Genomic DNA, 24683 nt, shown 5'->3' on the forward strand with positions numbered 1-24683 from the left:
CTGCCCATTCATTTGAATGGGTTTGCCGACGTACTGTGCAGACAACCTGTAATTTACGCGTCGTCGTTTGACAGCTGTCAAACGACGACGCGTAAATGGACTGCCTCGGCAAAGAAGTGCAGGGCACTTCTTTGCCACGTAATTTGAGCTGTTCTTCATTGAACTCAATAAAGCACAGCTCAAGATTTACGAGCGTCTCAGAGCGTCTCAGACGCCTCGTAAATTAAGAGGAGCATTTACGTGTGAAACGAGGCAGCTGCAAACAGTCTGTCTTTTCACACGTAAATGCCTCTCATCGTGTGAACATACCCTAAGAGTGTAGTGCTTGTTTTTAGACGTTTTCTCTCTTTCTCGAAACAATTTTTGGTAGGGGTGCCCTGAGGACATTTTTTCCAGTGGTGCCTTGAGTCCGAAAAGGTAGGGAAACTCAGTACTAGGCTACAGGATCACGCCGGCCTACGCAAGGATCCCATTGTGGAGCAGCTCAGGGAATGGGGCCTAGGTGAGTATCATTTTTTTCTGCTTAGGGGCACTGTCTACATGGGGAAGGTGGGGGATTATGGCACTGTCTACAGGGAGGCTGTATGGCACAATCCAGAGGGGGGCACTGTGTACAAGGTGGGGCTGTGCGTGGCAGCGAGGGGAGGGGGCATTATACTGTGTGAGGGCCACTAAGCGGACATTATACTGTGTATGGGTACTACAGGTGGAAATACTCTAATCAGTCACTGGGAGAATGCAATCATAGACTATAAACAACAACAATACATACAAAGTTCCTTTGCTTTGTGTAAATGTTTTACTTATACGGCAAAAACATGTTTTTTTGTATCTTGATCCTGTAATTACAGATCTCTATCCCACCAATGATATGACAGCAACGCTTATCTTCTGCGCAAGCGCAGAACACTGCGCTGCACGACGGCATCTGACCTGGCTGCCAGCGAGAGGGAGGTGTGGGGGCGTGGGGGCGTGGTTAGGGCTGATGTCGAATGGTCGGTTGGTAAGAACTGGTCTGTGGACAGTGTCACGTGAATTCAGCGACTGCCGCAATTGGTTGGGCTTTCTGTGGTGACGTAGGCGGTAGAAACGAGGAAGTTTTGACGGTGTGAACGGTAGAACAACAACAACAAGAACGTATTCGTCGGTAACTGCGTAGTGTCAATACTTGGGGGACTGTGACCGGGCTCCGAGGGCAACATGTTTCGCGGTCTGGGCAGCTGGTTGGGCCTGGACCCAGAGTCAGACTCCCAGTCTACGGAAGAGAAGGCTCAGCAGATACAGAGCACTAGCGAAGAGGAATCCGTAAATACGGAGCAAGGAGAGAGCAAAGGGCCCACAGAGCCCGAAGAGCCGTCGCCTGAGGAGGCGGAGGATGTGCTGCTCAAACAGGCCAAAGGCTTCGGCAGTAAGTCGCCTGCGTTGTGTATGGTTGTGTGTGCGCTATGCTGACGGCAGTAGACCATTGAATTTGGTTTATCTCCGTGCCTGATGTTAGTTCTGTGATCTGCAGTGAACCAGTCACTGGCTGCCACAAACTACGGGCATCTACAAGGTGCCCTGGCAGAAAATAATCAGTGGTAGGTGGAAGAAGGAATTGACACAGCGCCTCTTGGTTGTTCTCATCTTGTAATTTTATGGCTTATCACTAGGATAATGCCAACACTGTAGTAATGGGTGGGGGTCCTGCCTCTGGCACCTCCGCTGATCCGAAGAACAAAGGACCACTTGTTGTCCAGGTAACCCCAATGAAACCCCATTTCTGGGACTCTAATATTGATGGGATATCCTTAGGATAGGCCGTCAATATGGGATCAGTAGGGGGTCAAAGTCCCAACACTTCCACCGATTTAGCTGCCCTTCATTATTTACTTAGGCACATTTGTTTGTGACTGTGCCTGGTACTGCAGCTCAGCCCCATCACTTAAAGAGGCTCTGTCACCAGATTTTGCAACCCCTATCTGCTATTGCAGCAGATCGGCGCTGCAATGTAGATAAGAGTAACGTTTTTATTTTTAAAAAACGAGCATTTTTGGCCAAGTTCTGACCATTTTTGTATTTATGCAAATGAGGCTTGCAAAAGTCCAAGTGGGCGTGTATTATGTGCGTACATCGGGGCGTGTTTACTTCTTTTACTAGCTGGGCGTTGTGTATAGAAGTATCATCCACTTCTCTTCACAACGCCCAGCTTCTGGCAGTGCAGACACACAGCGTGTTCTTGAGAGATCACGCTGTGACGTCACTCACTTCCTGCCCCAGGTCCTGCATCGTGTCGGACGAGCGAGGACACATCGGCACCAGAGGCTACAGTTGATTCTGCAGCAGCATCAGCGTTTGCAGGTAAGTCGATGTAGCTACTTACCTGCAAACGTCGATGCTGCTGCAGAATCAACTGTAGCCTCTGGTGCCGATGTGGCCGTCACGATGCAGGACCTGTGAGTGACGTCACAGCGTGATCTGCCAGAAGCTGGGCGTTCTGAAGAGAAGTGGATGATACTTCTCATCAGAACGCCCAGCTAGTAAAAGTAGTAAAAACGCCCCGATGTACGCACATAATACACGCCCACTTGGACTTTTACTTTAAACACGCCCACTTGGACTTTTGCAAGCCTCATTTGCATAAATACAAAAATGGTCATAACTTGGCCAAAAATGCTCGTTTTTTAAAAATAAAAACGTTACTCTTATCTACATTGCAGCGCCTATCTGCTGCAATAGCAGATAGGGGTTGCAAAATCTGGTGACAGAGCCTCTTTAAAGCAGCCCCTTCATGCAGCTGATCGCCCACCGATCAGATACTGATTACCTACATTACAGTCCCCGAAAGCCTCTTCAGCACTTGCGGCTCATCTGAGGATAGTAGCGATAAATCAGTTATACAGTGTCTGGCTTTCCGCTGTAACCCCCCCCCCCCCCCCCCCCCCCCCCCCCCCTCTGCTCATGACTGGAACACCTTGAATTGCATGGCACATGTGGCTGAGGACCAGTAGAGACTTCACTCGAGCGGAGGGGTTACAGCGAGACAGCGCACACTAGACATTGGGCAGGTGAAGATTCCACGAGACAGTGGGAGCGGGACAAGGTAGCACAGGGGTCGGAGGACCTCATACTAGAGATAGATGGCGACTTCGGACATTGTTTGTATCCGCTTTTTTACTTATTTTGTCACATGTTGCTAAACAAGAAAAAGAAAAGATGAACACAGCCTTATAATAAAATGTCTATACAGAAGGCTTTTTCCTTTGTCGATAAAATCTATTTTCTTTTGTCCCAGATTATCTCTTTAACATGGCTTCAGTCGCAACGAAAAAGATTTCTGAATCGGTTACTGAAACTGCTCATACGATCAAGAAGTCCGTAGAAGAAGGGAAAATTGATGGCATCATTGATAAGGTTTGATGGTTTTAGTTTTGGCACCTTCAAGGACTCGTTCACTTCCCTTGTAGAATCTGTTTCTTCATTGCGAAGGATTGTTATCTGCAGTCCTGCAAAACTTCCACTCACTAGCAGCTGAAACCATGAACAGAACTAGAGAGAGTAAAATCTATGTCCCTCCTATTAAAGAAGCACTCCAGCTATTTAACCCCCCCCTTCTTGAAAATGTGATGACGTACAAAGCAGTCCGGAGTATTGGCTTACCTGGTGCTTTATTTCGAGGGAAGTCGCTCTGTTCTGTTGGGTCACGTGATCCCTATTTTCACTCCCTAAATCCTGCAGTAGGGACCTAAAATCAGTCATTTAATGCAAATCTATGAGAACCTTGATGTGAGCCACACAGGCTTGCATTGAGCGATCACGTGACCCAACGGCAACCCGGAACGGAGCGGCTACCCATGAAATAATGTATCAGGTAAGCCAATACACCGGACTACCTTTCACTTCATCTAATTTTCAGACGGGAAGGGTTAAAAAAATAAATAGCCGGAGTGCTTCTTTAAGGCCGACAGGCATTTAGTAGATATATTTTACGTCCTTTGTGACGGAAGCTCAGATGGCCGTTTTCTAAATGACTTCAGATGTGTTATTCCATTCAGGGACCCTTTCCTTCTAGTTCCATCTATTGTTTATCATGTGGATTTTACATTTTATCAGCACTTTTTATCTGCACCAGCTCAGCGGAAGCATGAAAATGATTCAATATCTCGGCGGCACGGTTCCAGTCACCTCGGGAGCCTAAGCAGTCAGTGAAACCATCATTCGAAATGATCTGTTACAGGAGATCACAAATATTAGGTTATGCTTACGTTGCCATCTGGAGCCCTCAGTTCTGTCACGTTTTGATGGTAGGAATAGTATAGCATACAGCGCTATACTTGCTGTCAAAACAACGGACAAAGCCTTATATTATTCAGATGTGTATAACCCTGAGGTGGGCATCTCTATGCCCAACTGCTGCCTACGTCCCGTTGTAAAGAAATATTCTACGCGGTATATATGTTTATTTGTGGGGTCCCTTTGTGTTGAAAAGTGTAGACCACTAGACCGTCTGCGAGCGGGACACTTTCTTTTTGCCATCCATTGTAGCCTATGCATATGTTTGGTTTACAGGTTGGATGATGTGAACAAGCCAAGAGGAATCCTTGTTTTTCGGTTATGTTAGAAATGAAGTCACGAAAAGCACTTCTAATGTCACATGTATCTGTAGGTTTATTATTAAAAAAAAATATCTGCTACTTCAGCATTGGGGAGCGGTGGCCATATTACCATGCGATATGCAGGGGATGGAAGGGCTAGTGGCATTATATCGTGGCTCATTTCTGTATTGGGGCTTACACACAGATTATTCTTTAAGGTTCTCTAATAAATTATTACAACTGGTTTTCCCTGGAGTCTCCCTTTAATATGAAATCAATCTTATGTTACGCTGAATTAAAGTTCCATTTAGAAACAAACTCTTATTCTGGTTTTGTTTCCCGCTATTAACAGACCATCATTGGCGACTTCCAGAAAGAACAGGAAAAGTTTGTGCAGGAGAAGTCTAATAGAAAGACAGGTGGGTTTTGTAGAATGACTTATTTTATGCAGATAACGGTTTCTGGCTTTTCTACGGCCCTGTAGATTCTCCTTTCCTGAGGGGACACATTACAGACCTTCATGCACTGCCTTTGTGGATCTCCTATCATTGTACTGAACGGCACGTTGCCCTGTTTATCCTGTTCTTCCTGTCTGCTTCTGTTTGTGTATACTGTTTACTCTCTCTTTAGGCTTTTCCTATTTGTAAGTTCACCTTTTGGTAAGCCTACACAGAATTGCGTATAGAGCTGTTTTAATACTGTATATTATGGCACTAAATTTGCATTTCCCCCCACCATGTTTCTGTAATGATCTAACGTTTGCTTATAAAGAGTCCATAACATTACATTAGGGAATTACTATTTGTTCAACGCCCTAAACCATTACTGTTTGTTTACTATAGTCTAAAATGTAAGTATTAATCTCTTGGCACACGTTGTCAATATTTGGTTTGCCTTGAGGGCACCTAGATGTACATGTATGTCAGGGTGACTGCGATGATCTGAATACCAAAATTATACCTGATATAAAAATAAAGTCGGTAAACAAAAATGACAAATATAAATATCTTTATTGTCCCATAAGGGAGAAATTACCCACAAAACACATACATTTAAAACACAGAAAATTAAAAACACCCAGGGGGGGATTGGAATGTCCAACATATCCCATAATAATAGCCTGAAGTGTTTACAATGTATGAAGCTATAAGATATTGCCTGAAGATCAGAAGTCTAGAATGATCAACTACCTATGGCATAAATATTTCACTGCGATGATCTGCGGGGGAGTGACTGTGTTTGACAGCTGCCCTCCTGCTGCAACAGACATTGGAGAAAATGCTAATACTTGCTGTTTAACTCCTTAGATGTCCTGATCAGGCATCTAAAAAATGTTTCATCCCTGTTGTCCCAGATTTCACACCTTAGGTGTGGCTTGAAAGATGCCTGGTGGGTTTTATATGTGCAGGCAATAATGTATTGGAAAAAAACTGATATTCCAATACAATATAGTTAAAACAAATAAATATATATATATATATATTGAACTGAAAACAAAAGTTGAATAAATGTAACATATATAAATAATAAAGTCACCAAAGTAACAATGAAAGATATATATTAAAATAAAAATCCATATTTCGTGTCACTGTAACCATAACAACCTGTACAATAAAGCTAATGTTATTATGGCATTGCCCGTTTCCACAAAAAAAGTCATTTACTCCTTCCTGCCCCATGACGTACATTTACGTCACTGGTGGGAAGTAGTTTGCACAAATTCGACTTACAGTGGCACTACGCATGCATAGATATAGTGCATACGTAGATGTAGTGCATACGTAGATGTAGTGCATACGTAGATGTAGTGCATACGTAGATGTAGTGCATACGTAGATGTAGTGCATACGTAGATGTAGGGCATACGTAGATGTAGGGCATACGTAGATGTAGGGCATACGTAGATGTAGGGCATACGTAGATGTAGGGCATACGTAGATGTAGGGCATACGTAGATGTAGCGCATACGTAGATGTAGCGCATACGTAGATGTAGCGCATACGTAGATGTGGCGCATACGTAGATGTAGCGCATACGTAGATGTGGCGCATACGTAGATGTGGCGCATACGTAGATGTGGCGCATACGTAGATGTGGCGCATACGTAGATGTGGCGCATACGTAGATGTGGCGCATACGTAGATGTGGCGCATACGTAGATGTGGCGCATACGTAGATGTGGCGCATACGTAGATGTAGTGTAGATGTAGTGCATACGTAGATGTAGTGCATACGTAGATGTAGTGTAGATGTAGTGCATACGTAGATGTAGTGCATACGTAGATGTAGTGTAGATGTAGTGCATACGTAGATGTAGTGCATACGTAGATGTAGTGCATACGTAGATGTAGTGTAGATGTAGCGCATACGTAGATGTAGCGCATACGTAGATGTAGCGCATACGTAGATGTAGCGCATACGTAGATGTAGTGTAGATGTAGTGCATACGTAGATGTAGTGCATACGTAGATGTAGTGCATACGTAGATGTAGTGCATACGTAGATGTAGTGTAGATGTAGTGTAGATGTAGTGCATACGTAGATGTAGTGCATACGTAGATGTAGTGCATACGTAGATGTAGTGCATACGTAGATGTATTGTAGATGTAGTGCATACGTAGATGTAGTGTAGATGTAGCGCATACGTAGATGTAGTGCATACGTAGATGTAGTGTAGATGTAGTGTAGATGTAGTGCATACGTAGATGTAGTGCATACGTAGATGTAGTGTAGATGTAGTGTAGATGTAGCGCATACGTAGATGTAGCGCATACGTAGATGTAGCGCATACGTAGATGTAGCGCATACGTAGATGTAGCGCATACGTAGATGTAGCGCATACGTAGATGTAGTGCAGATGTAGTGCATACGTAGATGTAGCGCATACGTAGATGTAGCGCATACGTAGATGTAGCGCAGATGTAGTGCATACGTAGATGTAATGCATACGTAGATGTAGCGCATACGTAGATGTAGCGCATACGTAGATGTAGCGCATACGTAGATGTAGCGCATACGTAGATGTAGCGCATACGTAGATGTAGCGCATACGTAGATGTAGCGCATACGTAGATGTAGTGCAGATGTAGCGCATACGTAGATGTAGCGCATACGTAGATGTAGCGCATACGTAGATGTAGCGCATACGTAGATGTAGCGCATACGTAGATGTAGCGCATACGTAGATGTAGCGCAGATGTAGTGCATACGTAGATGTAGCGCATACGTAGATGTAGCGCATACGTAGATGTAGTGCAGATGTAGCGCATACGTAGATGTAGCGCATACGTAGATGTAGCGCATACGTAGATGTAGCGCATACGTAGATGTAGCGCATACGTAGATGTAGCGCAGATGTGGCGCATACGTAGATGTGGCGCATACGTAGATGTGGCGCATACGTAGATGTGGCGCATACGTAGATGTGGCGCATACGTAGATGTGGCGCATACGTAGATGTGGCGCATACGTAGATGTAGTGTAGATGTAGTGCATACGTAGATGTAGTGCATACGTAGATGTAGTGCATACGTAGATGTAGTGTAGATGTAGTGCATACGTAGATGTAGTGCATACGTAGATGTAGTGCATACGTAGATGTAGTGCATACGTAGATGTAGTGCATACGTAGATGTAGTGCATACGTAGATGTAGCGCATACGTAGATGTAGCGCATACGTAGATGTAGCGCATACGTAGATGTAGCGCATACGTAGATGTAGCGCATACGTAGATGTAGCGCATATGTAGTGCATACGTAGATGTAGTGCATACGTAGATGTAGCGCATACGTAGATGTAGCGCATACGTAGATGTAGCGCATACGTAGATGTAGCGCATACGTAGATGTAGCGCATACGTAGATGTAGCGCATACGTAGATGTAGCGCATACGTAGTTGTAGTGTAGATGTAGTGCATACGTAGATGTAGTGCATACGTAGATGTAGCGCATACGTAGATGTAGCGCATACGTAGATGTAGCGCATACGTAGATGTAGCGCATACGTAGATGTAGCGCATACGTAGATGTAGCGCATACGTAGATGTAGCGCATACGTAGATGTAGCGCATACGTAGATGTAGCGCATACGTAGATGTAGCGCATACGTAGATGTAGTGTAGATGTAGTGCATACGTAGATGTAGTGCATACGTAGATGTAGTGCATACGTAGATGTAGTGCATACGTAGATGTAGTGCATACGTAGATGTAGTGCATACGTAGATGTAGTGCATACGTTGATGTAGTGCATACGTAGATGTAGTGCATACGTAGATGTAGTGCATACGTAGATGTAGTGCATACGTAGATGTAGTGCATACGTAGATGTAGTGTAGATGTAGCGCATACGTAGATGTAGCGCATACGTAGATGTAGCGCATACGTAGATGTAGCGCATACGTAGATGTAGTGTAGATGTACTGCATACGTAGATGTAGTGCATACGTAGATGTAGTGCATACGTAGATGTAGTGCATACGTAGATGTAGTGTAGATGTAGCGCATACGTAGATGTAGCGCATACGTAGATGTAGCGCATACGTAGATGTAGCGCATACGTAGATGTAGCGCATACGTAGATGTAGTGTAGATGTACTGCATACGTAGATGTAGTGCATATGTAGATGTAGTGCATACGTAGATGTAGTGCATACGTAGATGTAGTGCATACGTAGCGCATACGTAGATGTAGCGCATACGTAGATGTAGCGCATACGTAGATGTAGCGCATACGTAGATGTAGCGCATACGTAGATGTAGCGCATACGTAGATGTAGTGTAGATGTAGTGCATACGTAGATGTAGTGCATACGTAGATGTAGTGCATACGTAGATGTAGTGCATACGTAGATGTAGTGCATACGTAGATGTAGTGTAGATGTAGCGCATACGTAGATGTAGCGCATACGTAGATGTAGCGCATACGTAGATGTAGATGTAGTGCATACGTAGATGTAGTGCATACGTAGATGTAGTGCATACGTAGATGTAGTGTAGATGTAGTGCATACGTAGATGTAGTGCATACGTAGATGTAGTGCATACGTAGATGTAGTGCATACGTAGATGTAGCGCATACGTAGATGTAGCGCATACGTAGATGTAGCGCATACGTAGATGTAGCGCATACGTAGATGTAGCGCATACGTAGATGTAGCGCATACGTAGATGTAGCGCATACGTAGTGCATACGTAGATGTAGTGCATACGTAGATGTAGTGCATACGTAGATGTAGTGCATACGTAGATGTAGCGCATACGTAGATGTAGTGTAGATGTAGCGCATACGTAGATGTAGCGCATACGTAGATGTAGCGCATACGTAGATGTAGCGCATACGTAGATGTAGTGTAGATGTAGTGCATACGTAGATGTAGTGCATACGTAGATGTAGCGCATACGTAGATGTAGCGTAGATGTAGTGCATACGTAGATGTAGCGCATACGTAGATGTAGTGTAGATGTAGTGCATACGTAGATGTAGTGCATACGTAGATGTAGCGCATACATAGATGTAGTGTAGATGTAGTGCATACGTAGATGTAGTGCATACGTAGATGTAGCGCATACGTAGATGTAGTGTAGATGTAGCGCATACGTAGATGTAGCGCATACGTAGATGTAGCGCATACGTAGATGTAGCGCATACGTAGATGTAGTGTAGATGTAGTGCATACGTAGATGTAGTGCATACGTAGATGTAGCGCATACGTAGATGTAGCGTAGATGTAGTGCATACGTAGATGTAGCGCATACGTAGATGTAGTGTAGATGTAGTGCATACGTAGATGTAGTGCATACGTAGATGTAGCGCATACGTAGATGTAGCGCATACGTAGATGTAGTGTAGATGTAGCGCATACGTAGATGTAGCGCACACGTAGATGTAGCGCATACGTAGATGTAGCGCATACGTAGATGTAGCGCATACGTAGATGTAGTGTAGATGTAGTGCATACGTTGATGTAGTGCATACGTAGATGTAGTGCATACGTTGATGTAGTGCATACGTAGATGTAGCGCATACGTAGATGTAGCGCATACGTAGATGTAGCGCATACGTAGATGTAGCGCATACGTAGATGTAGCGCATACGTAGATGTAGTGTAGATGTAGTGCATACGTAGATGTAGTGTAGATGTAGCGCATACGTAGATGTAGCGCATACGTAGATGTAGCGCATACGTAGATGTAGCGCATACGTAGATGTAGCGCATACGTAGATGTAGCGCATACGTAGATGTAGTGTAGATGTAGTGCATACGTAGATGTAGTGCATACGTAGATGTAGTGCATACGTAGATGTAGTGCATACGTAGATGTAGTGCATACGTAGATGTAGTGCATACGTAGATGTAGTGCATACGTAGATGTAGTGCATACGTAGATGTAGTGCATACGTAGATGTAGTGCATACGTAGATGTAGGGCATACGTAGATGTAGGGCATACGTAGATGTAGGGCATACGTAGATGTAGGGCATACGTAGATGTAGCGCATACGTAGATGTAGCGCATACGTAGATGTAGCGCATACGTAGATGTAGCGCATACGTAGATGTAGCGCATACGTAGATGTAGCGCAGATGTAGCGCATACGTAGATGTAGCGCATACGTAGATGTAGCGCATACGTAGATGTAGCGCATACGTAGATGTAGCGCATACGTAGATGTAGTGCAGATGTAGTGCATACGTAGATGTGGCGCATACGTAGATGTGGCGCATACGTAGATGTGGCGCATACGTAGATGTGGCGCATACGTAGATGTGGCGCATACGTAGATGTGGCGCATACGTAGATGTGGCGCATACGTAGATGTAGTGTAGATGTAGTGCATACGTAGATGTAGTGCATACGTAGATGTAGTGTAGATGTAGTGCATACGTAGATGTAGTGCATACGTAGATGTAGTGTAGATGTAGTGCATACGTAGATGTAGTGCATACGTAGATGTAGTGCATACGTAGATGTAGTGTAGATGTAGCGCATACGTAGATGTAGCGCATACGTAGATGTATCGCATACGTAGATGTAGTGTAGATGTAGTGCATACGTAGATGTAGTGCATACGTAGATGTAGTGCATACGTAGATGTAGTGCATACGTAGATGTAGTGTAGATGTAGTGTAGATGTAGTGCATACGTAGATGTAGTGCATACGTAGATGTAGTGCATACGTAGATGTAGTGCATACGTAGATGTAGTGTAGATGTAGCGCATACGTAGATGTAGTGCATACGTAGATGTAGTGTAGATGTAGTGTAGATGTAGTGCATACGTAGATGTAGTGCATACGTAGATGTAGTGCATACGTAGATGTAGTGTAGATGTAGTGTAGATGTAGCGCATACGTAGATGTAGCGCATACGTAGATGTAGCGCATACGTAGATGTAGCGCATACGTAGATGTAGCGCATACGTAGATGTAGTGCAGATGTAGTGCATACGTAGATGTAGCGCATACGTAGATGTAGCGCATACGTAGATGTAGCGCAGATGTAGTGCATACGTAGATGTAATGCATACGTAGATGTAATGCATACGTAGATGTAGCGCATACGTAGATGTAGCGCATACGTAGATGTAGCGCATACGTAGATGTAGCGCATACGTAGATGTAGCGCATACGTAGATGTAGCGCATACGTAGATGTAGCGCATACGTAGATGTAGCGCATACGTAGATGTAGTGCAGATGTAGCGCATACGTAGATGTAGCGCATACGTAGATGTAGCGCATACGTAGATGTAGCGCATACGTAGATGTAGCGCATACGTAGATGTAGTGCAGATGTAGTGCATACGTAGATGTAGCGCATACGTAGATGTAGCGCATACGTAGATGTAGTGCAGATGTAGCGCATACGTAGATGTAGCGCATACGTAGATGTAGCGCATACGTAGATGTAGCGCATACGTAGATGTAGCGCATACGTAGATGTAGTGCAGATGTGGCGCATACGTAGATGTGGCGCATACGTAGATGTGGCGCATACGTAGATGTGGCGCATACGTAGATGTGGCGCATACGTAGATGTGGCGCATACGTAGATGTGGCGCATACGTAGATGTGGCGCATACGTAGATGTGGCGCATACGTAGATGTGGCGCATACGTAGATGTGGCGCATACGTAGATGTGGCGCATACGTAGATGTAGTGTAGATGTAGTGCATACGTAGATGTAGTGCATACGTAGATGTAGTGCATACGTAGATGTAGTGTAGATGTAGTGCATACGTAGATGTAGTGCATACGTAGATGTAGTGCATACGTAGATGTAGTGCATACGTAGATGTAGTGCATACGTAGATGTAGCGCATACGTAGATGTAGCGCATACGTAGATGTAGCGCATACGTAGATGTAGCGCATACGTAGATGTAGCGCATACGTAGATGTAGCGCATACGTAGATGTAGCGCATACGTAGATGTAGCGCATATGTAGTGCATACGTAGATGTAGTGCATACGTAGATGTAGTGCATACGTAGATGTAGTGCATACGTAGATGTAGCGCATACGTAGATGTAGCGCATACGTAGATGTAGCGCATACGTAGATGTAGCGCATACGTAGATGTAGCGCATACGTAGTTGTAGTGTAGATGTAGTGTAGATGTAGTGCATACGTAGATGTAGTGCATACGTAGATGTAGCGCATACGTAGTTGTAGTGTAGATGTAGTGTAGATGTAGTGCATACGTAGATGTAGTGCATACGTAGATGTAGTGCATACGTAGATGTAGTGCATACGTAGATGTAGTGCATACGTAGATGTAGTGCATACGTAGATGTAGTGCATACGTAGATGTAGTGCATACGTAGATGTAGTGCATACGTTGATGTAGTGCATACGTTGATGTAGTGCATACGTTGATGTAGTGCATACGTAGATGTAGTGCATACGTAGATGTAGTGCATACGTAGATGTAGTGCATACGTAGATGTAGTGTAGATGTAGCGCATACGTAGATGTAGCGCATACGTAGATGTAGCGCATACGTAGATGTAGCGCATACGTAGATGTAGTGTAGATGTACTGCATACGTAGATGTAGTGCATATGTAGATGTAGTGCATACGTAGATGTAGTGCATACGTAGATGTAGTGCATACGTAGCGCATACGTAGATGTAGCGCATACGTAGATGTAGCGCATACGTAGATGTAGCGCATACGTAGATGTAGCGCATACGTAGATGTAGCGCATACGTAGATGTAGTGTAGATGTAGTGCATACGTAGATGTAGTGCATACGTAGATGTAGTGCATACGTAGATGTAGTGCATACGTAGATGTAGTGTAGATGTAGCGCATACGTAGATGTAGCGCATACGTAGATGTAGCGCATACGTAGATGTAGATGTAGTGCATACGTAGATGTAGTGCATACGTAGATGTAGTGCATACGTAGATGTAGTGCATACGTAGATGTAGTGTAGATGTAGTGCATACGTAGATGTAGTGCATACGTAGATGTAGTGCATACGTAGATGTAGCGCATACGTAGATGTAGCGCATACGTAGATGTAGCGCATACGTAGATGTAGCGCATACGTAGATGTAGCGCATACGTAGATGTAGCGCATACGTAGATGTAGCGCATACGTAGATGTAGCGCATACGTAGATGTAGCGCATACGTAGATGTAGTGTAGATGTAGTGCATACGTAGATGTAGTGCATACGTAGATGTAGTGCATACGTAGATGTAGCGCATACGTAGATGTAGTGTAGATGTAGCGCATACGTAGATGTAGCGCATACGTAGATGTAGCGCATACGTAGATGTAGCGCATACGTAGATGTAGCGCATACGTAGATGTAGCGCATACGTAGATGTAGCGCATACGTAGATGTAGCGCATACGTAGATGTAGCGCATACGTAGATGTAGCGCATACGTAGATGTAGTGTAGATGTAGTGCATACGTAGATGTAGTGCATACGTAGATGTAGTGCATACGTAGATGTAGTGCATACGTAGATGTAGTGCATACGTAGATGTAGTGCATACGTAGATGTAGTGTAGATGTAGTGCATACGTAGATGTAGTGCATACGTAGATGTAGTGTAGATGTAGTGTAGATGTAGTGCATACGTAGATGTAGTGCATACGTAGCTGTAGTGCATACGTAGCTGTAGTGCATACGTAGCTGTAGTGCATACGTAGCTGTAGTGCATACGTAGCTGTAGTGCATACGTAGATGTAGTGCATACGTAGATGTAGTGCATACGTAGATGTAGTGCATACGTAGATGTAGTGCATACGTAGATGTAGTGCATACGTAGATGTAGTGTAGATGTAGTGCATACGTAGATGTAGTGCATACGTAGATGTAGTGTAGATGTAGTGTAGATGTAGTGCATACGTAGATGTAGTGCATACGTAGCTGTAGTGCATACGTAGCTGTAGTGCATACGTAGCTGTAGTGCATACGTAGCTGTAGTGCATACGTAGCTGTAGTGCATACGTAGATGTAGTGCATACGTAGATGTAGTGCATACGTAGATGTAGTGCATACGTAGATGTAGTGCATACGTAGATGTAGCGCATACGTAGATGTAGTGTAGATGTAGTGCATACGTAGATGTAGTGCATACGTAGATGTAGCGCATACGTAGATGTAGTGTAGATGTAGCGCATACGTAGATGTAGCGCATACGTAGATGTAGCGCATACGTAGATGTAGCGCATACGTAGATGTAGCGCATACGTAGATGTAGTGTAGATGTAGTGCATACGTAGATGTAGTGCATACGTAGATGTAGCGCATACGTAGATGTAGCGTAGATGTAGTGCATACGTAGATGTAGCGCATACGTAGATGTAGTGTAGATGTAGTGCATACGTAGATGTAGTGCATACGTAGATGTAGCGCATACGTAGATGTAGTGTAGATGTAGCGCATACGTAGATGTAGCGCATACGTAGATGTAGCGCATACGTAGATGTAGCGCATACGTAGATGTAGCGCATACGTAGATGTAGTGTAGATGTAGTGCATACGTTGATGTAGTGCATACGTAGATGTAGTGCATACGTTGATGTAGTGCATACGTAGATGTAGCGCATACGTAGATGTAGCGCATACGTAGATGTAGCGCATACGTAGATGTAGCGCATACGTAGATGTAGCGCATACGTAGATGTAGTGTAGATGTAGTGCATACGTAGATGTAGTGTAGATGTAGCGCATACGTAGGTGTAGCGCATACGTAGATGTAGCGCATACGTAGATGTAGCGCATACGTAGATGTAGCGCATACGTAGATGTAGCGCATACGTAGATGTAGTGTAGATGTAGTGCATACGTAGATGTAGTGCATACGTAGATGTAGTGCATACGTAGATGTAGTGCATACGTAGATGTAGTGCATACGTAGATGTAGTGCATACGTAGCGCATACGTAGATGTAGCGCATACGTAGATGTAGCGCATACGTAGATGTAGCGCATACGTAGATGTAGCGCATACGTAGATGTAGCGCATACGTAGATGTAGCGCATACGTAGATGTAGCGTAGATGTAGTGCATACGTAGATGTAGTGCATACGTAGATGTAGTGCATACGTAGATGTAGTGCATACGTAGATGTAGTGCATACGTAGATGTAGTGTAGATGTAGTGCATACGTAGATGTAGTGCATACGTAGATGTAGTGCATACGTAGATGTAGCGCATACGTAGATGTAGCGCATACGTAGATGTAGCGCATACGTAGATGTAGCGCATACGTAGATGTAGCGCATACGTAGATGTAGTGTAGATGTAGTGCATACGTAGATGTAGTGCATACGTAGATGTAGCGCATACGTAGATGTAGTGTAGATGTAGCGCATACGTAGATGTAGCGCATACGTAGATGTAGCGCATACGTAGATGTAGCGCATACGTAGATGTAGCGCATACGTAGATGTAGCGCATACGTAGATGTAGCGCATACGTAGATGTAGTGTAGATGTAGTGCATACGTAGATGTAGATGTGCATACGTAGATGTAGTGCATACGTAGATGTAGTGCATACGTAGATGTAGTGTAGATGTAGTGCATACGTAGATGTAGTGCATACGTAGATGTAGTGTAGATGTAGTGCATACGTAGATGTAGCGCATACGTAGATGTAGCGCATACGTAGATGTGTAGATGTAGCGCATACGTAGATGTAGCGCATACGTAGATGTAGCGCATACGTAGATGTAGCGCATACGTAGATGTAGCGCATACGTAGATGTAGCGCATACGTAGATGTAGATGTAGTGCATACGTAGATGTAGTGTAGATGTAGTGCATACGTAGATGTAGTGCATACGTAGATGTAGTGTAGATGTAGCGCATACGTAGATGTAGCGCATACGTAGATGTAGCGCATACGTAGATGTAGCGCATACGTAGATGTAGCGCATACGTAGATGTAGCGCATACGTAGATGTAGCGCATACGTAGATGTAGATGTAGTGCATACGTAGATGTAGTGTAGATGTAGTGCATACGTAGATGTAGCGCATACGTAGATGTAGTGCATACGTAGATGTAGCGCATACGTAGATGTGTAGATGTAGCGCATACGTAGATGTAGCGCATACGTAGATGTAGCGCATACGTAGATGTAGCGCATACGTAGATGTAGCGCATACGTAGATGTAGCGCATACGTAGATGTAGTGTAGATGTAGTGCATACGTTGATGTAGTGCATACGTAGATGTAGCGCATACGTAGATGTAGCGCATACGTAGATGTAGCGCATACGTAGATGTAGCGCATACGTAGATGTAGCGCATACGTAGATGTAGCGCATACGTAGATGTAGCGCATACGTAGATGTAGCGCATACGTAGATGTAGCGCATACGTAGATGTAGTGTAGATGTAGCGCATACGTAGATGTAGCGCATACGTAGATGTAGCGCATACGTAGATGTAGCGCATACGTAGATGTAGTGTAGATGTAGTGCATACGTAGATGTAGTGCATACGTAGATGTAGTGCATACGTAGATGTAGTGCATACGTAGATGTAGTGCATACGTAGATGTAGTGCATACGTAGATGTAGTGCATACGTAGCGCATACGTAGATGTAGCGCATACGTAGATGTAGCGCATACGTAGATGTAGCGCATACGTAGATGTAGCGCATACGTAGATGTAGCGCATACGTAGATGTAGCGCATACGTAGATGTAGCGCATACGTAGATGTAGTGTAGATGTAGTGCATACGTAGATGTAGTGCATACGTAGATGTAGCGCATACGTAGATGTAGTGCATACGTAGATGTAGTGCATACGTAGATGTAGTGTAGATGTAGTGCATACGTAGATGTAGTGCATACGTAGATGTAGCGCATACGTAGATGTAGCGCATACGTAGATGTAGCGCATACGTAGATGTAGCGCATACGTAGATGTAGCGCATACGTAGATGTAGTGTAGATGTAGTGCATACGTAGATGTAGTGCATACGTAGATGTAGCGCATACGTAGATGTAGTGTAGATGTAGCGCATACGTAGATGTAGCGCATACGTAGATGTAGCGCATACGTAGATGTAGCGCATACGTAGATGTAGCGCATACGTAGATGTAGCGCATACGTAGATGTAGCGCATACGTAGATGTAGTGTAGATGTAGTGCATACGTAGATGTAGATGTGCATACGTAGATGTAGTGCATACGTAGATGTAGTGCATACGTAGATGTAGTGTAGATGTAGTGCATACGTAGATGTAGTGCATACGTAGATGTAGTGTAGATGTAGCGCATACGTAGATGTAGCGCATACGTAGATGTAGCGCATACGTAGATGTAGCGCATACGTAGATGTAGCGCATACGTAGATGTAGCGCATACGTAGATGTAGCGCATACGTAGATGTAGCGCATACGTAGATGTAGCGCATACGTAGATGTAGTGTAGATGTAGTGCATACGTAGATGTAGTGCATACGTAGATGTAGTGTAGATGTAGCGCATACGTAGATGTAGCGCATACGTAGATGTAGCGCATACGTAGATGTAGCGCATACGTAGATGTAGCGCATACGTAGATGTAGCGCATACGTAGATGTAGATGTAGTGCATACGTAGATGTAGTGTAGATGTAGTGCATACGTAGATGTAGCGCATACGTAGATGTAGTGCATACGTAGATGTAGCGCATACGTAGATGTGTAGATGTAGCGCATACGTAGATGTAGCGCATACGTAGATGTAGCGCATACGTAGATGTAGCGCATACGTAGATGTAGCGCATACGTAGATGTAGCGCATACGTAGATGTAGCGCATACGTAGATGTAGCGCATACGTAGATGTAGCGCATACGTAGATGTAGTGTAGATGTAGTGCATACGTAGATGTAGCGCATACGTAGATGTAGCGCATACGTAGATGTAGCGCATACGTAGATGTAGCGCATACGTAGATGTAGCGCATACGTAGATGTAGCGCATACGTAGATGTAGCGCATACGTAGATGTAGCGCATATGTAGATGTAGCGCATATGTAGATGTAGTGTAGATGTAGCGCATACGTAGATGTAGCGCATACGTAGATGTAGCGCATACGTAGATGTAGCGCATACGTAGATGTAGTGTAGATGTGGCGCATACGTAGATGTAGTGCATACGTAGATGTAGTGTAGATGTAGATGTAGTGTAGATGTAGCTTTGCAAAAAGTAATATTTCTTTTTTACTTTTATAAAAAAAAAAAGTTTTCAGACAAATTATTTTAAAAAAAAACGATAAAGGTTTATACGGCCGTTTAAATGCAAAATGATGACAAGGGGGTTAAAAGGGCTGAGCAGAGGTTCTGAATATATATTCGGACCTTGCGCATAGGATGGTTTTGCCTCTGCTGTGACCCCACTGATAAGAGACACATATTTAATAAATGTATATTCCTGTTAATATTCATTAAGAACTACTGCACATCGCCATTAATTCCTAATATTTTGGTGTAACAGTTCAGTGCAAATCCAGAGAATCTACAGATTGTTTTTTGTTTGTTTTTTTGATAGAAGCTGCAGTTCCTCCTTGGGTTGGCTATAGTGAGGAGGAAACCATTCAACAGCAAATCTTGGCCCTATCAGCGGTAAGAGTTGTCTTTAACGATTTTTGTGTTTCACAGATTATAAGTACAAAGGTAAATATCTTAACCCCTTCAGGACCGAGCCATTTTTTTGATTTTTCATTTGCCACTCCCCGCCTTCTGAGAGCCACAACTTTTTCTAATCAAGAGTGGTGTGAGGGCTTATTTTTTTGCGGGAGGAGTTGTAGTTTCTACTGGTAGCATTTAAAGTTCCATATAATGTACTGGGAAACTAAAAAAAATATTTGCAGGCTAAAATTGCAAAAAAATGGATTCCTCGATTTTTGGGTTTCGTTTTTACGGCTTTCACCGTGTGGTAGAAATGACAACTTAGCTTTATTCTGCGGTTCAATACGATTACGGTGATATCAAATTTATATAGTTTTTTTTTTTATTTTTATATTTTACAACTTTTAAAGAAAAAACTAGTTTTGTGTCACAACATTCTGAGAGCCTTAACTTTTTTATTTTTTCATCGATTGAGCTGTGAGATGACTTATTTTTTGCGGGATGAGCTGTCATTTTTATCAGTACCAGTTTTTGGTACAAACAACTTTTTGATCACTTTTTATTCCATTTTTGTTAAGAGCTAAGTTGACCAAAAAACGGAAAATTTTGCAGTTTTAATTCTTTTATTTCTTATGGTGTTTACCGTGCGCGTTAAATAACGCTATATTGTAATGGCTCAGACTTTTATAAACACAGTTACACCAGTTTTGTTTACCTTTCCCATTTTTCCTCTAAAGTAATGTATAAACAAAAAAAGGGGTTATTTTTTAACTTTAAAAAAAAAATTCCACTACTAAAAATGTAATTTCACTTTTCCCTACACCGTTTATTAGCCCCCCTATGGGACTTGAACCAGCGTTGGATCGCTGCTACAATACACTGCAATACTAATGTGTTGCAGTATATTGTCATTTTTACAGGCTCCTGTTAACCCCTGCCACAGGCAGAGTGGAGGCAGTCCTGGGGGCCTTCATTAGGGCCCTGGGCTGCCATGACAACCGATCTCGTTGCAGGGGGGGCGATGAGCTGTCAGAAGCCGGCCCCCTCTTTTCAACGCCTCAGATACTGCGGTCGCGATTGACCGCAGCATTTGAGGGGTTAAACAGACAGGAACATCGCGATCGCTGTTCCTGGCTGTTCGTTCTGGGTGTCATCTGTAAAACACAGCTGACACGTGGAAAAAATAACTAAATAAAAAAAATATATATATGTGTGACATGTCAAGTTTTGATCAATGGGGGTCTGAGCACTGAGACCCCCACCGATCCCTAAAACAAAGCTGTAGAAGCTGAGCCGTTTGGTTTGTAATAGTTTTTTCTTGGAAAGCCGATGTAGCAGAGTACGGGCTCAATAGAAAGTCTATGAGCCCGTAGACCGCTACATCGGCTTTCCAAAAAAGGCGATCAGAAACCACGCGGCTCAGCGCTCACCTGTGCACTTCTGCTGCTTCGGTTTAGCGATTGGCGGGGTCTCCGTGCTCAGACCCCTATTGATCAAAACTTCTGACATGTCACTATGGTATGTAAGAAGTTTGTTGAACGTTTAGTTACCCTTTAATAGGTTGCTTATAGTGTGTAATATTAATGCTGTGTGTTTTTTATCTTTTTTTAGGACAGGAGAAACTTCCTTAGAGACCCTCCTGCCGGTGTCCATTTTAATTTTGACTTTGATCATATGTACCCCATTGCCCTTGTAATGCTTCAGGAAGATGAGCTGCTGAATCGTATGAGATTTGATCTTGTTCCAAAACTGTGAGTGCTCCCAATGTTTGACAAAAACAGTCTCCACGGTGTGTAAGAAACTCAGTCACAAATCCACCAGTCATTATTTGTATGACCAAATTACTATGGTGTTAGGCTGCCGACTACTCGAAAGGCTATGGACTCCTTTAACATGGGAACAAATCTGTTTAGATATGCTAGTGGTGACCCTGATATGCAGTTTTACAACCTGCTTCTAGTTTCACACTTTTCTACCCTGGGCTAATATCTTGCTACATAGAGGCGGCTGCTGCAGCTTTTGGAAAGTGTTCGACCTCGCCCCGGTGCTGGATCCACAGTAACACTGCTCATAACTGTTGTATAATGTCCTCCATGCTTCACCTACTTCTGTGTGGGTGAGAGATAAATGAGCAGGATCTCCTCTTCTCTGTATGCTGTGTACATGAGACCTCATACCAGCCAGTCCCCGTCCCCTCTGGAGCTGAGCTCAGGGAAAGCTGAGAAGTGGAGAGGGGAAACTGATGAAAAATGCAGGATACAAGTCATATAATGGCCAGAAATGGTGTTATTCCTCATGTACAAAAACGTGACGGCCTATTCTGAAAAGTCATCTGAAATTCCCGTTAATCTTTAAAGGTCAAGTAACCTGGATGTAATCATTCATACAAATTATTGTTCGTAATACACCACTCTTCACCGGGCGTACCCATGCATGTTTAACACAAGGGAAAATAGAGTTGTCCAATGCTAATATGAATGAACCCGGATTGTGTACATTTATTTTACTGGCGTGTTAAAACGTATCCACATATAAAGGTTCTTGTCTAACTCAAATGTAATAGGTTCATGTTTATTATCTTTTTAGTGTGAAAGAAGAGTTTTTTTGGAGGAATTATTTTTATCGGGTGTCCCTAATAAAACAATCTGCACAGCTGACGGCATTGGCTGCCCAGCAAGCTACTGGAAACTCCGATAAGACAAACCGCAAGCAAAATGATGGTGACTTAGAAGGTAAAACAAATGTCTTCTTCTGGCGGTGATTAAGAAAGCCAAGCGGACATAATAGTTTTATGAAAATTGGTTACAAAAAATTGGCCTACTAAGACTAGCAGTGCTTACGCGGGTCTAAGTAAGGCCTCATTCACACGAACGTGTTAAACGTCCTAAATAATTCAATGTGGCAGTTCACACGGCCGTTCTTTCAACGGACCGTGTGAAGGGTCTGAGAAAATAGGACATGTCTATGGGGGATGCATGATATTGTGTCCCGTAGCGCAGAGCACGGTTGCACCTCAGACGTGAAAAACTGTCGTTTTTCACGTCCATCATGCGCAACGCCCGTGTGAATCTAGCCTAAAGGAGATAGTTGGTGTAATTTGCGCCAAATTTATTTAAAGGAACATACCTCTTAATTTGGTGAATTTAAACTGACAAGTTCAGATTTGTTTCAAAATTTGCGCCATTTTCACAGATAATTTTTTTATTTTTTTGTAAATTTGGTCTAAACAATATCATCTTATAGGCCACGCCCAATTTTATTGTTGCAATCTAAATTTAGCAAGCAATGAGAAAATGCACTTTTTTTTTTTACCGAAAATTTGTTGCACGTCACCCTTCACAACTTTTTTAGCAGTTTACTAATAAATTATAAATGTGGCCCATTGTTTTTAGTTTATTACAGTACTGACCTCCATACACATTAGACAAAACTCTGTCAAACCCCCTCAATTTTGGCAGGATCGAGCCACAAGCTAATGTGATTGGAGGCCACACGACTCACCCGACGCCGGAGGGAAGGAGGATCAGGCCCATTTTTATATTACAGTATTTTTACACTGCTGAAATTGTTAGGAGTCTTAAGATAAACATTCACTTTGTTACAACTATTGCACATATTAAAAATGATCTTTTTCACATATTCAATCTTACTAGTAATACAGAGCTGTAGGAAAAGTCAGTGGAAAGCCATTTACGCCTCATGTACACGACTGGTGTGCGCCGGCCAGGTCCCGTCAGTGATCCGTGGAAAGATAGATGTGTCTTATTTTTCCACGGATCGGAGAATCAGGTCAGTTTTCACAGACACGATTAACCCGCTAAAGTAAATGGGTCCGAGAAGACTATCTGGTGCCACTCGGATGCCGTTAAAAATGGCCCGAGTGGCACATCGTTTGTGTGCAAATGGCATTACATGTTACATTTCTGCCACATATGAAATCTTTAGGAATCCATTCTGTCCAACAGCAAGTCCTTTTATGTGTATTTACACTAGGCAGTTATCATTATGAATTGTTCAATAATTAGGGATATTCACTATCTGTAAGTAAGCCTCTTTCTAAAAGGTTTAAATATAATTTAACGATTAAACTTTTGCACATTTACAACATTTCACAGTTTACATCCATAAAAAACGTTAAATATCTTTGCAAATATTTGTTGTACAACTTTTTGTTCTCTGTTCAGATAGAAAGCTAAATTCAGTACCATGCCTGATCCCTGTTACCAGGGGTAGTGCATTGTGGGGGCTCAGGCAAGAGTTAAACAGTTAAAGAAACAGTGTCACCCCAAAAAAATTTTTTATATCCGTTTGATTTTAGTGTTTTATTAAAAACTTTTATATTTATTTGTGTGTTTGTGTTTTACTTTTTTTTATTTTGTAACTTTTTCTTGTCTATGGGGGCTGCCATTTTTTTTTCCATTTCTGTATGTGTCGATTAACGACACATACAGACATGGAATACGGCACATACAGTGCCATAGTGAATGCGAACGGGGCCCGTTCCATTCACTATGGTGTACGCCGTCTGTGTGGGAACGGCGCATGCGCCGCTCCCACACAGTCCAAGTTGAACTGTGCGCCGTCCGGCGCCATTTTCCTGTGGACCGGAAGTCGCGGCCGGACAGTAAGATTACTACTTCCGGTCGCGGCTTCCGGACTTGTGCACTTGGAGCAGCGGCAGCAGACGGAGCGGACGGACCGGAGGGAGCGGCGGCGGCGGCAGGAACAGGTAAGTGATTTCTATGTATGTTCGTGTTTCAGTGTGTGTTTACTAGTGTATGTAAACCTACTACACTGTGTGTTAGCTCAAAAAATGGCGACACACAGTGTAGGAGGTTTGACCGTTCAATCCCCTCGTTTCTCCCGGCACTAGCCAGGATAAAGGAGGGGGGGATTCTGAGAGCTCACTAGAGCGAGTGAGTTTTCTCAAATTTTGCAGCATAAAGCAATGTGGTTGCTTTACCACATGCAATGCTGCAATTTTGGGAATTGCTCCATCTAGTGACCAGC

At 43.4% G+C, this 24683-nt stretch overlaps 1 protein-coding gene across 1 annotated transcript in view; it reads left to right on the top strand.

Moving 5' to 3' along the window:
* Window positions 1–988: 988 nt before the first annotated feature.
* SYAP1 (synapse associated protein 1) overlaps window positions 989–24683 on the top strand; it is a 35428-nt gene continuing 11733 nt past the window's right edge. Inside the window, exons 1-6 of the mRNA XM_075852978.1 lie at window positions 989–1408; window positions 3275–3393; window positions 4927–4993; window positions 19594–19667; window positions 21285–21424; window positions 22260–22405. Coding sequence (XP_075709093.1) covers window positions 1201–1408; window positions 3275–3393; window positions 4927–4993; window positions 19594–19667; window positions 21285–21424; window positions 22260–22405 — 754 coding nt within the window. The 5' untranslated portion in view covers window positions 989–1200. The remainder of the gene's footprint in view (window positions 1409–3274; window positions 3394–4926; window positions 4994–19593; window positions 19668–21284; window positions 21425–22259; window positions 22406–24683) is intronic.

Source organism: Rhinoderma darwinii, chromosome 2 (assembly GCF_050947455.1).
Source record: "Rhinoderma darwinii isolate aRhiDar2 chromosome 2, aRhiDar2.hap1, whole genome shotgun sequence".
Lineage (NCBI taxonomy): Eukaryota > Metazoa > Chordata > Amphibia > Anura > Rhinodermatidae > Rhinoderma > Rhinoderma darwinii.